The sequence below is a fragment of the Anabrus simplex genome, chromosome 8 (genome assembly GCF_040414725.1).
Source record: "Anabrus simplex isolate iqAnaSimp1 chromosome 8, ASM4041472v1, whole genome shotgun sequence".
NCBI classification, from domain to species: Eukaryota; Metazoa; Arthropoda; class Insecta; order Orthoptera; family Tettigoniidae; genus Anabrus; species Anabrus simplex.
Genome location: NC_090272.1, coordinates 240,817,538 through 240,840,328, shown reverse-complemented (window position 1 = coordinate 240,840,328; position 22,791 = coordinate 240,817,538). Strand labels below are relative to the sequence as shown.

The 22,791-nt window shown below is 42.4% G+C and overlaps 1 protein-coding gene across 1 annotated transcript in view; it reads right to left on the bottom strand.

Moving 5' to 3' along the window:
* The window catches only part of LOC136879393 (Kv channel-interacting protein 4-like), a 91,931-nt gene that overhangs the window by 29,465 nt on the left and 39,675 nt on the right, over positions 1–22,791 (bottom strand). The window contains exon 3 of the mRNA XM_067153208.2: positions 7,263–7,336. Within this exon, the coding sequence (XP_067009309.2) occupies positions 7,263–7,336 (74 nt within the window). The remainder of the gene's footprint in view (positions 1–7,262; positions 7,337–22,791) is intronic.

Below are 22,791 nucleotides of genomic sequence, written 5' to 3'. Positions count from 1 at the left end.
AGTACCTCGCTCAGGCGTCCTCACCTGCTATGCTGCATCTTGTGGTGGGATGGTGGAGATCGGAAGGGATGGACAAGGATAAGGGAAGGAAGCGACCGTGGCCTTAAGTTAGGAACCATCCCGACATTTGCCTGGAGAAGAAGTGGGAAACCACGGAAAACCACTTCGAATATGGCTAAGCTTGGAATCGAACCTCCATCTACTTAGTTGACCTACCGAGGCTGAATGGACCCCGTTGCAGCCCTCATACCATTTTTCAAATTTCGTGGCAGACTCTGGAATCGAACCCGAGCCTCCGGGGGTGGCAGCTAATCACACTAACCACTACACCACAGATGTTTGTACGTTTACATGACTTTTATAGTGCATACGTTGTAGGAATGTAAACACTTTCTTGGAACTTTATCCATTCAACGTCCGGCTCCATGACTAAATGGTTAGTGTGCTGGCATTTGGTTACAAGGGTCCCGGGTTCGATTTCCGGCATGGTCGGCAATTTTAACCATAATTGGTTAAATCGGTTGGCACGGGGCTGGGTGTATGTGTCGTCTATCATTTCATCCTCATCACGACGCGCAGGTCGCCTACGGGTCCCAACTCAAAAGACCTGCACCTGGCGAGCCGAACTTGTCCTCGGACACTCCCGGCACTAAAAGCCACACGCCAACGCATATAAATTAACTTCGTAACATTTACAATGAATGTAAATTTGAAACTTACTAAAGAAATGCCACAACTTAAATATATTCATGCAGAGAAAACTGAATTTTAATACGCTGTGAAGATTGAACATACATACAAGAATTTAAAATAATAGTATTAAATAATAAGTATAATTTATAAGTTTATTCTTTCTCAGAACAGTGAGGAATGACAAAGCACACAATTTGCTCATAAAGTGGTCTCTCACTCGACAACATGGTACCGGCCACAAAGTTCACAGACACAACGAGATTCGGGCTCGTGGAAAAATTTCTACTTGCAGACCAGTGGCGGCTCGTGGGGTGTAAGTTTGATGCAGCCCAATACTCGCATCTGCAGTAAACGTGTACATTTTGAATAAGTGTGTTGGATAATCGAGCTAGGAGGAAATAAGGGATCGGGGTGATCTTTTGGTAAGATAATGGTCTACAAATATCCGCTGTATAATGTTCATGCACTTACTTTAAAAAGCACAATGTAACTATAACATTAACTAAAAAAACAAATATTACTCACATTCGGTAACGTCTATTGCGTGTACGTTAAATCTATTCTTCGGTCCTTTGAAGCAATAAACTTGTCAATGATATCATCGTAAAAGGGCATTGTATCCATCAAGTCGCTGAGCAGTGACTTCTGCAGGGATTTGGCTGCCAGCGCAGTCAACCTCTTCTGCGATGTTGAATTCCTTAAGTAGGGTTTTTCCGCTTAAGGCACGAAAAACTTCTCTCTACTGAGGAGCTGGTAGACGGTATGGTAAGTATTAAACAAAATAATTTATACGCTTCTTTGAAAACGTCCGTGTGTTCATTTTTATTGAGCGACAGAATTATTTCCTCCAAACTGGTATTTTTGTAGGTGGAATCAGAATAGATAAACTGAAGTTCATTTTTTAACCTGTGTGTGTCAAATGTCGTGAGATGAGAGATTTTTAAGTTCTCTAGAGCATCAAGAGGGATGATTTTAGAAAATTCTTCAAACTTAGAGCTACAGTATCTCCTAAGCAAAGAAATTGGAGCTTCTGCATATCTTGAAATCTTGTATCAATCTCTACGGAGACTAAATCCAGTATCTGAAAATAAAGCACTCGATACTTTGGAAAAATTTCACTTTCTGTTTTTAAACCAGAATGTCTTTTTAGTGCAATTTTGGTTTCTTCTCATCCGTACGAAAATAGGTTTTAAATAGGTTTAATAGTTGCCGTGCGGTGCTTATTTTTGAGAGGCAGAAGTAAACGTCCAGAGACTTCTTTTGGAGCACGTTAAATAATATATTAGCAAGCTCAAAATGTCATTGAATACTATTAATTAAAATGTGAACTGGAAGCTATTGAAGTTATTAAACAACCCCTCTGATTGGCGAATGGTTTTTTTCGTCTGACTGAGGATCGTACATGAGTCTTTCAAAAATTTCTTTCAATCCCTCCCACTCCTCGACAACCACGCTCAAAAGTTTCCCATGTGACGACCAACGTGTATCAATCCACACCAGATGGTATTCGCTTCGCAATTACTGAATCAGCGATGAAAGTTCTTTCGGCTGATGAATGAAAAAATCAAGGAATAGAGTGCACTCTTCTGTTTTTTAAACGAATATGTTTTAAACAGAAAATATAGGGATGCAGAAAATGATAGACAATTGTTTTGAGACATGTTAGTGCAGCCGGGCTGTACCTGATGCACTTGAAAAGCCTCTACTGTTGCAGACTCCATGGAAAACAAGCATTTCATGTTAAAATACACCTATATTCACAAAAAACATAACACCTTGAAATACTAGAGATTGGGAGTTGATATTCACAGGACATGTTCATTATTATGTTCTGCAGAAACGATTAGCATATCAGTCACCTAAGTTCAGCATGTGTCCTGTTGCCTAGTAGGCACTGGGTTCTCCATGAGCACTGATAACTTGTTCCATGCGTGATGGCATAGACGCCTATAAGGCGCGAATGGCGTCCTGGAGTATAGCCATGCATGCTTGCATTCACCTGGTTCCACAGTTCATCTTTGGTGGTTGGCATTGGGTCTCAGCGTCGCACCCGTCGTTTCATCATATCCCAAACATTTTCTATTGGCGACAAGTCCGGTGATCTGGCGGGCCAGGGCAACAGTCTGACATCCTGTGACAACAAGAAAGCACGTGTTCGTGCAGCAACATGCGGTCGCGCAGTGTCCTGCTGAAATATGGCGTCTGGGGTGTCGTGCAGAAACGGTATGACTACGGGTCACAGGATGACATTCACGTAGGTCAAACTAGCCACAGTGTCCTGGACACGCACCAGCTGTGATTTGTGGTTGTACACAATAGCACCCACACCGTAAGGCTTTGAGTTGGCGCTGTATGTCTTGTGCGAATGCAGTCAATGTGATGCCTCTCCCTCTGTATGCGGCGAACCAAAATGCGGCCATCATTTTCAAACAAACAGTACCTGGATTCGTTCGAAAACACTATCTGCTGCCACTCCTGTCCCCGGTGACGTCGTTCCATACACCATGCAGTCTAGCATGTCTATGCACATTAGTCAAAGGTAGGCGGAGAAGTGGACGACGCGCCGGTAACCCAGACCGTAATAAACGGCGATGGACTGTCACTCCTGATAGTGTACGATGTGTTACACTGTTCCAGTGTTGCGCCAGAGCCGAGAAGGACGCATGTCTGCCCTGAAATGTCATTCGGTTGAGGAGTCTATATTCTCGGGGGTTGGTCTGGGTGGTGCAACCAGACCCATCTCGTCGTGTTCTATGACCTTCTGTACACACCCGTTGCACTGCCGACACACTTCGTCCCACATGAGCAGCAATTTCCAGGATGGATGCATCACGTTCTTTCATGCCAATAATGCGCCCTCTTTCAAACTCACTCATTTGACGGTACGGTTCTTGCATACGTCTGCGAGGCATCCTGCACGTCTGCTCATGTCACACTGATCCATTACCTTCGGTTTATAGCGACAACGAGATTCGCAAGCACATTTTACCAGTCGCTGGTGGTGGTGCACCTTGAACCTGAGGGCCGACGTGGTTCAAATGCTAATCATTTCTTCAGAACATACTAATACACATGTCCTGTGATCGATCGACCGATAACACAAACCCATCGAGTCTCGCACATAAGGGTACTACTCACAAGCAACGCTGACCCATGGTGTTCCTCACGTAATGGTACTAATCACAAGTAGTCTCACGGTTCTAAAATCATTTCCCTTTGGTCGCCCTTTTTAATCGTCTCTTACGACAGGCAGGGGATACCGTGGGTGTACTATTCATATGCGTCCCCCACCAACAGGTTGTGTGTTTGGTCCGCGAGAGCTATTCTATTTCGCTCAAGTCCGTCGGCCCCCCTATTCGGCACGTGAGAGTATCACCTCTTCCTCTGCTATGTGAGCGTAGTAGGTTTGTGGCAAAAACACTTAATAAGCACTATGGCATACCTTTAAACACTTAATAAGTGTTATAATTCTAGTTTCGACAGACTTAAAGACTTGACAATTAAATTAACTGATGCAACACTGAAACAAAGAACAGTTTCCTTCTTAACAAATTTTGCTAGTCGATAAATAGGAGTTCTTGGCCGTACCGAATAGAGCGAATGCAGAATGTACACACGGCCGGGGATACGAAACTCATAACATAACTTGGGAACAAATGCAGACAGTTTGTAAATTGTGAGCTATGTATCACGATCGCCCTAAATTGCATTCGCAGAAATTGAGAAAGCAAGCCCAGTCTACGTGTTAGATTACTTAACCTCATTCTCTCAGCGGAGAATCTAAACAGAACTTCATATGCTTCAGTTACATTTCTCGTTCTGTTTTCCAGCCATTTATTTTTGAAAGCCATAAAAGGAATAAGAAAAGTGTAGCTCTCGGCTTACAATAACAAGAGATATGCCGCGTACAAATTCAAACAATTTACATATGGAACTGAGCTCTGATTCGCAGCCAAACCGTGCAAAACTCGATGTGGATCTTTCTAAAGCAAAAGAATAGGGTTAAATCACGGTTAAAATGGACGAAACGTGAGGCAAATGAAGTCTTATATCCACTATAACAACGAGCTCCACGGCTCGCAATGAAGTCGGCTCCCGTCTCCATACCACACCTCTATCCCCATCTTGATCCCTGTGTCACGCTCTTATTCCAAAGATCCGTCCTCCGAGTCATCAATCGCCTACATAGACCCTCACTTAATCCAGCACCCGTCCACAAACGCTGTACATCTCGATTGATACGTTGTTGAATCAATATGCACGCTTAGTAGTTTAACGTCGCACTGACACATCGGAAGGTAGGATTGCGAGAATAGTGGCCCTGGTACAGCCCCGGCATTTTCCTGGTGTGAAAATGGGAAACCACGAAAAAATATCTTGAGGGATACCGACGGTTCGGATTCCAACCTACCATCCACCGCATGCAATCTGGCACCGTGGTTAGCCTGCTGGTGGAAACCATTTTCACCATCAGAATGTTGGTAGGAAAGGTGGTGGTGTGCGAAAAGCCTGGATTCAGTTCCAAACGTCTGCGGAGTGTTGATATGGAGTGAAGGAGTATTGCGCTGTTGATGGTGATTTGTCCGGCGGATGGAGACGTTCGGCCTTGAGCAGACCCCTCGGTGTTACTTGACAGGAGTAGGCTAGGTGCCAGCACCGAATTTCACCCTCTCCCTTCCTACTATCATATATCACCTCATTCATTTCGTCTCATTAACTCCTCTGATGTAGTTGACGTCAGGAAGGGTATGTATGTTTGGTCCTCAGCCCTAAGGCAGGTTGAATCCTCAAGAGGTCCGCCATCAGCTGTCATAGATGGCCTAGGCATCACTGAAGAGGCGTACTAGGGAAATGAGGAGTGAGGTAGTTTCCCATTGCTTTCCTCACCGAGCCAGAAGTTGCTATTACATATCAGTCTGTCAAGCCCACTGTAAAGCATGCATCATCCGACCCTATGACCAAAATTTTCACACCATTCATAGCGAGAACTGGCATAAGGAATGGCATTACTAGCATCGCTCATACCTCAGTCACTTTCATATTGTCAAAGCCAAGGATAAAACTGAGACAGGTCAATGAAAGTAACAAAACTGCTCTAGCCCACATCAAAAGACATAGAGCACTGTAAACACTAGGTCCCACCAGCAAAGGGATAATAATAATAATAATATAATAATAATAATAATAATAATAATAATAATAATAATAAGAAGAAGAAGAAGAAGGCGCAGTTGCTGCCGCCCTGCTTCGTGAGGTATGGAGAATGTTGCAGTCTGAGCTCTTTCTTTGGGTGGAGACGTGCACAGGGAAGGAGAACGAACTTCAGCCAAGTCTCCCAACCGTGACAATGAAGGTGAGCTGAGGCAAGGGCGGCTGTGGACATTTTACTGTATGTAGATGTCAGTCATCTCTAACGAGGGTGAAAACCTTTATGAATTTGAAAAACGAACAGAGGAGGTTAGAAACATGTGTGAACAGGGATTGATTCTGGACTATTTTGGTAGGAAGCAGTAATTGTGTAATTTTCCATGTGGAATAAATAAATGTGTGTTAATGTTGTAAATAATAGCAGTAATTACTACCTGCCTGTACCCTTCTCCTGGTCAGAGCATGAGCGGGAGTGTAGCATCAACAGACCTTTATCTGAGGTAAGGACTTCATACCGACCCCGTAGAGAAACATGACGGATGAGCTTTGGACTTTGTTACTCCATATTTGGGTCATCACTCCATAGATTTTCGATGCGACGTTCCATATCTCCCCTTGTCGTGCTAAACTCTGCTTGTAGTGCACTCTACATCTACTCTCATGTGTTTTTCATATTCATATTGTGGCTTACAACCATCATTCATGCCCTCTTCACTTCCCTACAAAACCAATTGAACAGGTCCTGGGTGTCTTATGATGTGTCGTATTTTTTTTCTATCGAAACTTCTCCGCCCACCAATTCGATTCAATATCACTTCATTTATAATCCGATCCATCAATGTTACTTTCAACTTTCTCTTGTAACACCAAAGGCTCCTTGCAAATGTTTCACTTCGTACATAACCAATCTCTTCAGAAACATATTTTGACGTGACACGTCTTATAAATCTCTACGAGTGTGCGTACGGCGATCTAACGAAGCTATGTATTCCAAACATTCCTTTAGAAGTCGCCATCTTCGAATAAATGACATCATAGCCGTCAATCATGTATCACGGCGAGCGAAAACCAGGATAACTCGACTCAAAATCGTAGAAGTTCGAGAGTGTTCACGTCGTAAGGGACAAAATCATCAAACAAATTCATTCAATGATGGTTAAAAGGAAATTGAGAGATAGACTATAAGTTATGAAATATTGAAAAATGTTTGTGTTTTGGAGAAAATGTTAAAAGAAGAAAGTGAATACAATCAGAAATAGGTCACAGGATAACAGAGTTTTGAGTTCTAAATAAAAAGAGCCCAGAATGTCATCCACCGAAGACGTTTCCCTATTGTAATGACACTCTGCTCTGTGGCATATGGAAGGGAATGGTTAAAGGCCAACATTGTAGAGAGGAATAAGCCAAAATCACACACTCACTTCAAAACTAAGGAGTCCACTGTGGTCTTGGTCCAACGTGTTGAAGACGTAGTGCGCGTACGCTCCCGTGTTGGCTGAAACACGACAAACAGTCATCAGGTTACTCCAATAATAATAATAATAATAATAATAATAATAATAATAATAATAATAATAATAATGTCAGAACCCTTCGACATTCAAACAAGCGTGATACAAGGTGATGGACTCTCCTATTCTGTTCAACGTCGTCCTTATGGTTATGGAAGAATGAGAGAAAGAAATCAAGAAATGTGAGTTTTGGAAGCCAATGCGATTGGGCTTTCCCAAAGATAACTTCTCCGTACCATAGCTTGCTTTTGCAGATGATCTGGCGGCGATAATAACAGAGGATGAGGAGACTGCCGTTAGGCCTAAACAGTTCGAGATACTTAAGAAAAGTGCAGAAAAGGTGGGACTAATGATATCGTTCGAGAAAACTAAATTGTTATGTTCAAAGACGGATATCAAGAGCTTGAGAACAAAATACGGTACAATTCTCAGAGTCCCTTACTTTAAATACGTCGGAGAATTTATCGAACCGGCAAGCCTTGAAAAGATCTCATAACAAACTCGTCTCCAAAAATGTAAAAGAGCAGTAGGGTTAGTCCGAAACAAAAACATCCATGACAAGACACACAGTCCTTTACGCAAGTGAAACATTGGCACTCAATAGAAAGCAAGAACTTCAAGAAATCATAAAAATAAGGGAGAAAGGTCATTAGGAAATCACAGGAGCAAGATACACCCAAGAAGGTTACAGGTTACAATCAGTCAAAACAAGAGAAAAGTTATCAAACATCGAAATAGGAAAAGACGAATGAAATTTTTGGGCCATTTGACTAGATTACTAGAAAATCGCTTGACAAAAAGGACAAAAAGGATTATGAGCCTCGCTTACGAACTCAACACACTGGCTTAACGAACTTCGAAAGGACCTCAAAAACGCAAACATAAGTTCAACAGACATTCTAGAAAGAGACGTCTTTCGACACAAAGTGAACAAGTTACATCAGAGCAAAGCCTTCTCGGAAAGAATGAAAGCGTATTGGGTCAAGAAGAAGAAGAACTGATTGAGTTATTTGCTTAACGTCTTCCAATATTAGGAGAATTAGCCAATAATAATAATAATAATAATAATAATAATAATAATAATAATAATAATAATAATAATAATAATAATAATAATAATAATAAAGTATCCGTGCCCGGTCAGCTTGCGTGGGGGTCTAGCTCTGAACTGAGTAGGAGTTAGGCATAACTATATGTAAGACACTGGGGGTGGGGCCCTCAACCCCGACACGGCGCGTCCCAATGGCTGATAGGGAAAGTTCCTGTAGATATGCAGGACAGGTGCGAATAAGGCGTAGTCAAATAAGCACCCGCGGATCAACTGAGGGAACAAGGAAAATGGTCAACGGCCTCGACGGCATAAGAGGATTCATCTCGATGGCGGAGAGGGCGGAAGAACTGACTGAAATCCACTTCGCGTCTGACTTGCGGCAAGCGGCAAAGTGGTCAGCGTCTGTTCATCAGAGGTGCGGCTGCAAATGTATGTTCTGGAACTATCCACTCCAGTCCTATGAAACTGGACTACGGTCCAATACTTGGATAATCAAGTACCATGAGGCGTGGCAGAAAACAAATTTGTACCCCAGGTGGTAACCAATCCACTGCTGACATTAGCAGCACAACCAGACTATCGGATTCTGGGGAGTCTGGCTGGACACGCAAACAGAGGGAGTCGGAGACCTCTGGCCAACTTCGCCCAAACAGCAAAACATTTTTCGGAACACTGAACATAAATTCTCTCTTGCGAGCAGGGAAGTTGTACGAACTAGAGCAAACCCTAAATGATCAAAAAATAGAAATACTGGCACTCCAAGAAACGAGGCTGACTGACGAACACGCAATGGATTTCGGGAACTACAGACTCTTCAAAAGTAAAACAGACAAACGGATTCTCAAAAACACACCCCACTTAGGAGTTGCATTTGCAGTCAAGAAGAGCATACTTAACTCAGTAACATGTGTGAAATGTGTAAACAATAGGCTAATGACAATCACCCTAAAGTGTGCAAACAAATCATACACACTGATCAATGCACATATGCCAGTCAATGAAGACAATAAAACAGATCGCGAGAAGGTAGACAAATCCTGGGAAATACTAGAAGAAACAGCATCAAAAATTCCTCAAAACCACGTCAAAATTCTGTTAGGAGATTTCAACGCTCAGCTAGGCAAGGAAAGGAAATACAGGAAAACAGTTGGAAAATTCCCAGCACATAAATGGACGAACCAAAATGGACGGAGATTAGTCGAATTCTGCAGGGCATTGAACCTTAAAGTTATGTCGACTCACTTCAGGAAGAAACCTTCTAAACAAATGACATGGAGATCACCCAACTCCCTCTTGGGCGAGTTTCAAATTGACCACGTGGCAATTTCGTACCCAAACCACGGAAAAATTATGAATGTCCAAGTAAGGAAGGGTGCAAACATAGACTCAGACCACTCTGACAAGAGTCAAACTACAGTTGATACCCCAAAGGTTCAGAAGAAGGAAGCAAATAATTCCGAAATTTGATACTAGTCAGATCCAGCCATCTCTCACCGAAGAATTAGAGAAAAAGCAGTCCAAATATTGGCAGCAACTCAAGACCAAACTAATTGAAACAGCACAAACACTGATTCCTCTGCAGAAAAGAAAAAAACACCCTTGGTGGAACGCAGACTGTGAACAAGCCATCCAATCCCGGCAGAATGCATACAATAAGTGGAACAGCAAAAAGTCCGATAAGAATCACATAATGTTTTTGGCAGTCAGGGAAGAGGCAGCGAAATTAATCCGACAGAGCAAAAGGAAATTCGAGAAAGATCAACTACTAGAAATTGAAAAGGACTTCAAAAAAACCACACACGAAATGTCTACAAGAACTTCAAAACAAAGCTAACAGGGTATCAGCCACAAAACCTTTGCTTTAAGAAATTAAATGGGCAATTTGCACTGAACAATCAAGAAAACTGCACCGAACTTGCAAGGTATTTTGAAGAAGTGCTTAACTGCCCAGAGCCAACACAAAGATTTCCACCGCAGGAACCTGACTTCACAAACCCAAATTCAGTACCACCGGATGAAGAAGAAATTACCAGACAGATAAAACGACTTAAAATGAATAAAGCTGCAGGTGAGGATGGGATCATAGCAGAAATTCTCAAATCAGCAGGCCCACATACTATAAAAGAATTCACCGGTATCATCCAAGAGATTTGGGAAACAGAACAAATTCCAGAAGATTGGAAAAGTGCACTAATTCATCCTTTACATAAGAAAGGAGACAGAACAGACGTAAATAACTACAGAGGAATCTCATTGGTATCTGTTGCCTACAAAATTTTATCTCAGTGCCTTCTCGATAGAGCCCAACAGCAACTAGAACCAAAAATTGGAGAATATCAAGCAGGTTTCAGACCAGGCCGTTCATGTCCAGAGCAAATTTTGAACCTAAAGTTAATCCTAAGGCATCAGAGAATTTGTAGCAAATATGTAGTTTGTACTTTTGTTGATTTCAAAAAGGCCCATGATTCAGTTGATCGTCAATCACTGTTTCAGATATTAAAAGAACAGGGTCTAGACCGGAAAACACTCGCAATTGTAAAAGAGACATTGACAGACACAAAATCTAAGGTTAAATTCATGGGGGAAATCTCAGACCTTTTTCCGATCAAAACAGGAGTAAGACAGGGAGATGGGCTCTCTCCACTACTATTCAACTGCGTCCTTGAAAAGGTAATACAGGAATGGCGCAAACAGAAGCCTGTCCTCAAGATTGACCAACCAATCACTCTTGGTAGGGGCAAATTAGCAGTAGACTGCTTGGCATTTGCGGACGATCTGGCAATCTTAACTCGTGACGTTTCAGCAGCCATAAACCAGATCGAACTCCTGAAAGAAACAGCGGAAAAAGTCGGCCTCCAAATATCGTTTGAAAAAACTGAATACATGACCTCCAGCAAAGAACCCCCTAAATTCATAGAGACAAAATATGGCAAAATAAAACGGGTCCAGCAATTGAAATATCTCGGTGAAATAATTCAGGAGAATGGAATGGAAACAAAAGCCAATGAAGTTAGATGCCAAAAAATGGAAACTGCGTATAGACTCACCCAAAATACCTATATCAAAAAGTGTCTCTCCAAGCATGCAAAACTAAGACACTATAATACAGTTATAAAACCAGAATGCCTCTATGGATCAGAGACACTAATTTTGAACAGGAAAACTGATCTAGAAAATATTCAGAAAAAGGAACTCAAGATCATTAGAAAAATTTGAGGCCCAAAACTCGTAGATGAACAGTACCGCCTTAGAGGGAAACAGGAAATCAAACAATTTTCTAACATTCACAGCGACATCAGAAAACGCAGATTAAGATTCTTTGGACATATAAAAAGGATGAACCCAGATAGACTTACCAAGCAAATAGTTGAATTTTATGAAAACCGAAGTAAAGCCAAAACGGACACAATAAAATGGATTGGCGAAATTAAAACAGATCTAAAACTGGCAGGAATTACACCTGAAGACATCCAAAGCCGGGTTATCTTCAGAACCAAAGTTCATAAGTGGCAAGTTGACCAAGAGGAAAAACCAAAGAAGAAGACCGGAACAACATGGTCTCGAAGGAAGTGTGGGCACAAAGAGAGGCAAATGCCTGTCTCTAAGTACTTTGCGTAGTCCTAATGGGCTCATTCGCAATATATATACAGTATATGGCGACCAGTGTTCCTGCCCGTCTTCTCCAACAGAACCAAAGACTGAGACTTTCACACCTTCCCCTCTACATTCCTTAACACACTATACTACCAACCAACGCAGAAATGCGCAATAGTGATTACATTCCTCCGTATAGGTTGGTGTCAGGAAGGGCATCCGGCCGTAAAACAGGGCCAAATCCACGTGTGCGACACAGTTCGCACCCGCGACCCCACGGGTGTGAGAAAAGTGGTAGGAGAAGAAGTGTGTTTACATGTACTGTAATGTTTACTTATAGAAATAGAAAAATGTAAGTCCGCCTCTGTGCTACTGAAGGGATAATCAAATAAACTCCATCCCATTATTTAAATAAGCCAATAAATACTCGAATGAGTTTCAAATATCATTCAGTTGTATCGAATAGAATATTCGGATGCGTCATGATTCAATTTTTCGGTTTAAGTGTGTCGGATGGATAATAAGCGAAGAGATGAACTCTTTTGAAAAATAGAAACACACCTTTTTCCAAACGTTCAAACTAAGTGAGTGAATTAACATCACTTTACACTCCATTATTTTGAAAGCATTCACTATTCAATTGCCTCATTCATTCGGATGAATAATCGAAAAATAATTGAATGGGAAATATAATCGAATAAGCGATTATTTTGTATTCGAGTATCCCATCACTACTCTGTGGTGTAGTGATTCGCGTGATTAGCTGCCATTCCCGGAGGCCCGGGTTCGATTCCCGGCTCTGCCACGAAATTTGAAAAAGTGGTACGAGGGCTGGAACGGGGTCCACTCAGCCTCGTGAGGTCAACTGAGTAGAGGTAGGTTCGATTCCCACCTTAACCATTCTCGAAATGGTTTTCCGTGGTTTCCCACTTCTCCTCGTTCCGACTCGTTGGCTGAATGGTCAGCGTACTGGCCTTCGGTTCAGAGGGTATTGGGTTCGATTCACGGCCGGATCAGGGACTTTAACCGTCATTGGGTGTTTGTGCTGTCCGCAACATCCCTGCAACTCAAACACTACATATACCACTATCCTCCACCACAATAACACGCAGTTCCCTACACATGGCAGATGCCGCCCACCCTCATCGGAGGGTCTGCCTCACAAGCGCTGCACTTGGCTAGAACTAGCCACACGAAATTATCATTACTTCTCCTCCACGCAAATGCCGCGATGCTACCTTACTTAAGGACTCGGCCGCTTCCTTCTCTCCTCCTTGTCTATCCCTTCCAATCTTTCCATCCCCCACAAGGTCTATGTTCAGCATAGCAGGGGAGGCTGCCTAGCCGAGGTACTGGTCCTCCTTCCCAGTTGTATACCCGATCCAAAGTCTCACGCTCCAGGACACTGCGGTAGAGGTGGGGTCCCTCGCTGAGTCCCAGGGAAAAACCAATCCTGGAGGGTAAACAGATTGAGAAAGAAAGAAAGAAAGAAAGAAAGAATGAATGAATGAATGAATGAATGAATGAATGAATGAATGAATGAATGAATGAATGAATGAAGAAAAATGTAACATTTCTTCATTGCTAAATTTTGTAATCCATATTTTTCTGTCATTTGTACATTCGAGTTCTTATACTATTCAGGATCTTCCAGGCAGGCCAAGTTTGCGAAATATGAGCTGGAGCTCCTACCGTTGGCGGATTTCATTTGGATAGTGTGGACTCTCAGAAGATAGGGTTATGCCAGAATGCCAAATGTGGTGCAGTTCAAGAGATCTTAAGCATCTGTTTCACTGTCCAAAGTGCCCTGTGGAAACCCAACTTGAAGAATTTGCTACAGTCAGTGATGAAGCTGCTTCATACTGGAACGCTTTCAATATTTGAGGTCACTTGAATATGATCAACTTCATTATCAAATAAGCGCACTGAATAGGTCTACTATTTCTTAAAATTGTAAATACATCGCCAATCCAAATATGCATCATTTAGCTATAGATCACAAGTTTCTTATTAAATAAAATAAAATAAATAAATAAATAAGAAATAAAAAGAAAAACAAATTACTATAAATCTATCTCTCGCTCATGGCCATCCATCACAGCTACTAATTCCAGATGATCACCAGCTGCTAGGTAACACTGTCTGGCGATCCGTCTGTACCTTCCATAACAGCCTGCACGGTTGCTAGGTAACACTGTCTGGCGATCCGTCTGTACCTTCCATAACAGCCTGCACGGTTGCTAGGTAACACTGTCTGGCCATCCGTCTGTACCTTTCATAGCAGCCTGCACGGTTGCTAGGTAACACTGTCTGGCCATCCGTCTGTACCTTTCATAGCAGCCTGCACGGTTGCTAGGTAACACTGTCTGGCCATCCGTCTGTACCTTTCATAGCAGCCTGCACGGTTGCTAGGTAACACTGTCTGGCCATCCGTCTGTACCTTTCATAGCAGCCTGCACGGTTGCTAGGTAACACTGTCTGGCCATCCGTCTGTACCTTTCATAGCAGCCTGCACGGTTGCTAGGTAACACTGTCTGGCCATCCGTCTGTACCTTTCATAGCAGCCTGCACGGTTGCTAGGTAACACTGTCTGGCCATCCGTCTGTACCTTTCATAGCAGCCTGCACGGTTGCTAGGTAACACTGTCTGGCCATTCGTCTGTACCTTTCATAGCAGCCTGCACGGTTGCTAGGTAACACTGTCTGGCCATCCGTCTGTACCTTTCATAGCAGCCTGCACGGTTGCTAGGTAACACTGTCTGGCCATCCGTCTGTACCTTTCATAGCAGCCTGCACGGTTGCTAGGTAACACTTCCGTCACGCACATTTTCAGGCGACCCTCAGCCGTAAGACACAGTTATGTCAAACTGCTGATAGGAGCTACTGTATTACTTTTCTTGAAAAGGACAACACTCGAAGGGTATGATGGGAGATTACATTTGGGGATTTCTTCGCGAAAGTTCACTGGAACACAAACGGACGTTGAAGCCATGTAAATCCCAAATGGTTTTCTCAATTTTTGTTCCTCTGTGTTTCTTCTTTGTTTGTTTGTTTGTTTGTTTGTTTGTTTGTTTGTTTGTTTGTTGTAATCCTACCTTATTTCTATGTACACGCAAGTACTTTGTCAACAGGTAGTCAGCTGATTTACCGTATATTCAAACTCAGTGATAAGGTCGGTTGTGTCGTCAGTGTAAGAACACCGTGTGTTGAAATGCAATAAACTTACCCTATTTCGAAGTTCTTTCACCCACAGTTTGAACTCAATTTTTACCTCAGCTTATTACCGCTCTTTAGACAGGGCAACAAATTTTCCTAAAAGCTGTCGAATATGTTGCTTCAAACACTTGTGCAATAAGGATTCTAAAAATAAACAAGACTGCGTACTGAAATGGAAAAGACTGGTGTGGACCATTGTTTGGAACTGCCAATGTTTACCTAATTAAAATGAGTGGTTGTCAACTAAAACGTTATTTACCCATCAATTCGTGTTTTTAGACAGTGTAAACGCCTTTGTTTAACGGAAAATGTTGAAATATATATAAAAAATAGGCATTTTAAAAATAAGGTTATAAAAATGTATTAGACGCTCCGCGTCGCTTCTACCAAGGGAGTAGCCAAGGGGGGTTGCTGGGGGTTAGAAGCCCCCCCGCCATGGAAATTTTACAAAGGAAAATAAACAAGTGAAAGTCGAATCAATGAGTTGGCTCTTCGGAACATCACAGAGTTAATATTACAAAACCAATAGATCTCTTGAATGTATTTTCTAAGAAGCCTCAAAAGTTGGATTTTAGATTGCAATATGAACATACTATTGACCTAGATGTATGATTCTTAAGCCAAGGGTTCCTCCAGACTACCTGTAGCCTAGGAGGCCCGAAAGAGTGCATGTATGAGTGTCACTGATACAAGTGAAATATTCAGACTGCAGTACACTACAAAAATCTTACGTGAAAATACAGAACAAGTATGGGGGAACTCTTTCGGACATCCTAGGCTACAGGTAGTCCGGAGCAACCCTTCGGTTAAGTGTCTGCAGGCAATCAGCTCCTCATTTCATTTCATAGTACGAACCATAATGAAGACTCTGTGCAAAGTCCTCGGCCTTTCTTCCCCGTGATTTTTCCTTCCAGCAGATTGGTAAGAAAGGTATTGTGTCGCAAGGTGCGGCCAGCGAATTGAATTCTCTTCTTCTTTGTATCGTTAGCATCAGTTCTCTCCTCCATTGAATTTCTTCCAGAACGCTTTTGGTAGTTCTCTTTTCATTCCATTTAATCCTTAGTATTCGTCTCCAGACCCACATCTCAAACGCTTCCAGTCGTTTAAAATCCTGAACTTTGATTGTCCAAGGTTCATAGCGATACAATAGGACACTCCACACTAACGAAGTCCGGCTCCATGGCTAAATGGTTAGCATGCTGTCCGTTGGTCACAAGGGTCCCGGGTTCGATTCTCGGCAGAGTCGGGAGTTTTAACCATCATTGGTTAAATTTGCTGCCACGGGGACTGGTTCATCATCATTTCATCCTCATCACGACGCGCAGGTCACCTACGGGCGTTGCACATGGCGAGCCGAACACTCCCGGCACTAAAAGCCACACGCTATTTCATTTCATTTATACTAAAGAAATAACAAATTTCTTCATAATTCAAAAATATAAGTTTGCACTGATTAAAATATTTCTCTTATTACTAAACGCCTATTTGGCAAGTGTTAATTGCCTTTTAATCGTTTTGCTGCATAAAAAATGAATGTTCTGACCACAAGAGCAAATCAGGACCATTATACGACTGATTTGTCTTCATTTTAGGACAAAATGAGCCAGTCACACACAGGGAGAACCGAGCAACTTGTGGTAGCCTGCAGCCAGGCAATGGGCGGGTGATCAGCTAATCCGAGACAAAACTGATTGAAGTGCAGAGGAAATGATTTGCCGGAAGAGGGGGGTGGGGAGTGGGAGAGAGATTATATTTTGTGTCAAGCTTGTAAATAGTCCTTCCCTTCCTTTACCCAATACCCTAAATTTTCGAGGGATGAGAACGTTTCCCCTTTATTCTTCAGTAATAGCTGCGAGCGGACTGGAAATCTATCCTCTTGTAACAAGAAAAAATAATGATAATTACCATGGCCAACTCAACTCCTAGTTGCGCAGCATTTTGAAACAGAGGAAGTGTGTTTCATGTCTCAGGAATGCATGACGTGGCAACGGCGCCGGGCAGACGGAGAGATATATGCTAAGGATTCAAGTAGCTTGAAAAAAGAAAAAAACACCTTACACGTGCTTCATAGAGTTTGGCGTTATACCCACAATGGAACTAGTTGGAATGGTGGTTATTGTTTTAAGGGGAACCATCTCCTCTTAACTCTGACCAGGAATGGCTCCTAACCTTCAAGAACCCCGTGTACAATAGACTACAATCACAGTATCCTCAACTTGTCGTTATAAACCACAGGTTCCCTAGCTCAGTCTGACATTGCTCTGTATGTGACCTCACCTGGTCACGATCACGATGATATTAGGTTTGCAAGTTCCTGCCTTCCTCTATTCTTCTCTTCTTGTTTCTCTTCTGTAAGTGACCCTTCTCTTCTGATGAGACGTGAGGAAACAATCACCGCCACTTACAGCGAGGGTCTCTAACACTTTGGAAGTGCGAAGAGCTGCAAGAGGGAGCTAGATGCAGTTAATGTCAGACTCAGCTAGGAGACTTGTGGTCGCCATTCCACGTTAACAATCCTGGGGACCACATTCTCTTACAACAGACGGTGGATACGTGAGTGTACACCTTCTTCTTCTTCTTCATCATCGCGTTCGTTGTTTGGAATTACGACTGTCTCTTCCTCTCGATCTTCCCTTATATAATTACTGGGGGGAGGGTGCCTCATGATAGGACAGCTTCTTGATCTTAACAACCCTACAGTTGTTTTTCTTTCACATCCCGGTCAAAGCCTCCTCATTGCGTGTTCTGATACGAAGCATGCGATGGTAAAGCCACTTTCATGGTGCCTCTTGTCATAGTCTAGGACTCGCACACGTAGCGCCCCCAGTGCTCGTTGACGCCGCTGCCTCTCGGCCCTTTGTATTGGACCCACAGACCGGGATGTATGGCAGGCCCTATGCTCACAGTCATGTATTTGATCTAAGGAAGTTTAGACCAAGATTTCGCACGTCTTCAGCACTTTCGAAAAGATCTGCTGCAGCTTCTCCACGCTGTTGGCCATAAGAACAGTGTCGTCAGCTATATCATGCAGAGTCTCTCTGAAGCAGGTATCTGAGTAGAAGCTGAACCAGAATACAACCTCGCCTCACACCTCATTTCATTCTGACTTCGTTCGTGAGTCGCTGTCCTACTTGAATACGGGCTATTATTCATCTTAAGAGGAAGTTCGTGGTGATTAGTGTTTTACGAGGGAGTACAACTGGGCAACCGTAATTTATTAACACTCATCAGAGGGAAAAACAGAAACTTCGAAAAATGAAGATATCGGCCAAGCAAAGGCAAGGACCACGGAGACCGTTAAAATGAAAGACTCCCTAGGCCTCGAATGCTCTAATAGCGTCGGGGTCGGAAAAGAACAAGAGCTGACCACGGAGGTCGCATGGGATAGATGAAAGTGAGGAGTCTGGCACAAGTAAGGGGAAGTCATACCAGGACTCAACTAAGGGTTCCGTAGTCGCCAACCCACGCTCCCAAGTTGAGAGCTCTTGGGGCCCCTTTTAGTCGCCTCTTACGACAGGCAGGCGTTGCCATGGTTGTTATTCTACTGCCCCCACCCATTGCGGGCAACTTTAAGAGGGAGTACCTATAAGGAGATAAACATCCAAAAAACAGAGGGAAGTTGACCGAAGAAGTGGATAAAGAAAAGAAGGGATTTGCGTCTGCCCACAGAAGGTCGCTCATCTTCATGAAGTTGTTCCCCGAGCGACTGTTGTTGTGTCGTCGTGACTCCTTTAGTAATTTTAAAGACATACAAATCTGAATTTAAATGAAAAAATATGAAAATTAATATTCCTTAAATACAATACTCAATCGTTGGACCTTGTACTCACACTTGGTTCTTACCTGCTTACTTATACATACGTTATTTGATGGGCGCGAGCTGCAACTCAGTGCAGCAATAAGAGAACGAGATTCTTGAATATCTCTAGGGTGTGGGGTAATGAGCTTACTTTTGACAACATACCATATAAGTTCTGGGAAAAGGAGATTGGCGTTCGGTTTCGCCATTAAATTTGAGGTTATCTAATTCTGTCATTAAAATAATACGATAAATTCATTTGATAGAACAAAATATTCTTTAAATTGTATAGAAAAAATAGTAAGTCTTGCTGCGATAGAACAGATGAGAATATAAAATTGTGACATTGCAACTGAAAGAAACTAGGTATGAGTTTGAATTCTTCTTGACCGGACATTTAACAATTATACACGAAATTTATCCCTCACTGGTTCACTTGATTGTACCTTCAACACTGTGAGTGTAATTACGACGTATTCCTTTGAATTGGTATTTGCTGTAGATGTATCAAGCCTAATTTGGTGATGTATCCTTTTTGTTCCACTGACGAATAAGTATCCATGTGATGACTTCTTGGTAAGTCTGTCCTATATGACTTCATGGAAATAAATATTGAATTTTCACGACCGCATTGTAATCGAAACAGACTTTCAACGTATTAGGTCGTATTACGTACATGTAGTACGTGTTGAAGAGATGTTAAGTACAGAACAAAAATGGCCAGCCGGACACCAGTGGGATCCGAACCCACAACCTCCCGATTTCGCGTCGGTTGCTCTACCATGCTCGGATCCCACTGGTGTCCGGCTGGCCATTTTTGTTCTGTACTTAACATCTCTTCAACACGTACTACATGTACGTAACACGACCTAATACGTTGAAAGTCTGTTTCGATTCCAATGCGGTCGTGAAAATTCAATATTCATTGACATGCCCCACAACGGGGACTTAAACGCACTCTACAGTGTGCTAGCAGCAGTGCCAGACCTGTAGCTCAGATCCTTTCAAACAGAACAAAGATGGCGTAGGCCACCATAGCTCAATTGTTAGAGCAACCGACGCGAAATCGGGAGGTTATGGGTTCGGATCCCACTGGTGCCCGGCTGGCCATTTTTGTTCTGTACTTAACATTTTTTCAACACGTACTTCATGTACGTAACACGACTTAATACGCTGAAAGTCTGTTTCGATTACTTCATGGAAAGTCTATCCTATCCAACTGCACTGACCGACTGAGGTCTGAACTTCCACTTGACTCCATCATTGCTCACCATCCACTTGACTAATAACTAATGACCGACTGAGGCCTCTTCTTCCTGTTGACTCAATGACCGACTGAGGCCTCTCCATCTCGTCCACTTAATGTATGTTCACTTATCCATTTGACTTCTTCACTGTTCACCTTCCGTTTAACTAATGACTAATGACCGACTGAGGCCTCTCCTTCCTGTTGACTCAGTCACTAACTAAGGCCACTCCATCTCGTTCACTCAATGACTCTCCGACCAACTGTGGCCACTCCTTCCAATTGAATAATGACTGACGCTACAATATACTGCCACCTTATATAGACGTTGGTTGACACACCTACGCAATCTCCAGGAATAACTATGATTTACTCCCACCTCGCGACGAATGTTACATACAATGGTGAAACCGCCGGCGGCACCCTGGGTATCTCTAAGAAAGTGAGCTCACCGCTAAATGCTCACGATGACGTAGCAATGACTCTGCAGTTACTCCAGCAGTATTTCGCAATATTACAATGTCAGAAGTTATTGCACACACTACATCCACATCTGATATACAGCAATTCTTACTGTACATGTTTTTAGTGTTAATCTACACACACGTATATACGTAACAATTTGACTACAATCACGCAAGCGACAAGCATTGCAGAATTGAATTGAACAATAATAAGTTACAATAATAGTAATGATATCACAGATGAAATAATAATAATAATAATAATAATAATAATAATAATAATAATAATAATAATAATAATAATAATAATAATAATAATACAGATATCATCTTGTAACGGGATTTGAACCCTTACAGTCGATGTCCACGCTAATCCTCTCCACACACACCTTCCTGCCTTCCATCAGCCTGTACTTGCGATTTCGGAAGATTTCACCGACATAATCTGCCTTGCTGCATTCACAAGAATTCACATGATTTCGTAGCATGACATGAAACATTTTGTTTTCAGTTGCCTCATAGAGTCTTCGTTATCACGAGGTCTACCCGTGAGGTCTTGAAAATGTTACGATACATCCACATTTCAAAGGCGACAGCAACAGTAATACGACACGACAATGACCCAGGATGCTGATTGCGGCTCCCCGATCTCATTCTTGTCTTAGCAATGGCGTTTCCTTCCAGGATGAGACACGTGGAAGAGATTGTTTGTTTGCTCAATACCGTGACTTTTGTTTCAAACTGTTTAATTTAAGGCTAAACTTCGCGTTCATTTCCCTGTTGTTATTCAGAAGGAACTGGAAATCTTCCAGATCAATCAATCAATCAATCAATCAATCAATCAATCGATCAATCAATCAATCAATCAATCAATCAATCAATCAATCAATCAATCAATCAATCAATCAATCAATCAATCAATCAATCAATCAATCAATCAATCTGCAGCCCTGGTAGCAGGTTCCCTATCAGTTGTTTATCTATTCTTCCCTTAAATTATTTCAAAGAACTTCGAAATTTATTGAACATTACCCTCGGTAAATAATTCTAATCCTTAATTCCTGATTCTATAAATGGATATTTACCCCAGTTTGTCCTTTTTTTTTTTGCAATTAGCTTTACGTCGCACCGACACAGATAGATCTTATGGAGACGATGGGATAGGAAAGGGCCAGGAATGGGAAGGAAGCGTCAGTGGCCTTAAGTAAGGTACAGCCCCAGCATTTGTCTGGTGTGAAAATGGGAGATGGTTGTAGAGATTATTGATTTAAGAGAAAGTACATTGAGGCAGCCATTGTTTATTAATTCTAATCAAGGAGAAAGTGGAAGGGATCGGACACTTTGAAAAATGAAGGTATCGGCCAAAGAAAGACAAGGGCCATGAAGGACGTGAAAATGAACTACTCCCTAGGTTTCGACAGCTCCAATACCGTCGGTGTATTTTAAAGAGGAAGAATAATATTGCTATATTTCATTCTTCCTACCTAAGATAGTTGCAGACAACAAATGAAGAAGTGGACATAGTATGATGTTGCGGTGAACAACTGGACAATCATCCTCTTTTAACACTAATGGGAGGAAAGCTTACAGGAGGTCAGACCTTCCGAGGGTACCGGAAAACGAAACGGAAATGCTTACCGTCAGGGTCGGAAAAGAACAAGAGTTGAACAAGGAAAGTCAGATAGCGAAGATGAGCCTGGTGTAAGTAACTGGAAGTAATGCCAGGCTCAGCTAAGGGACCAGGTGGTCTCATAACTTCAGGGACTCTCAGGGTGAAGACACTGGATCGTAAACACCTCGAGAAGTAGACAGATGTGGCAATGCCCTGAGCTGTAATGAATGAGCCGTCCCCGTAGTACACCATGGCTGTTATAGCGAGCTGAACCATGGGAGATCGCAAAAGATGGAGTTTGGTTGTCCTCGGGGTCAGTGATAAACTAACCTCTTTGGCCGTGTCTTGTTCTCATCTACAATGGTATTTGTTCGCGAGGGCGAGGGAGTCGTTCATTTATATGCCTTCCCTTTGTATAACTCAACGACGCACGACTTTAATTCATCTACAAGGAAGAG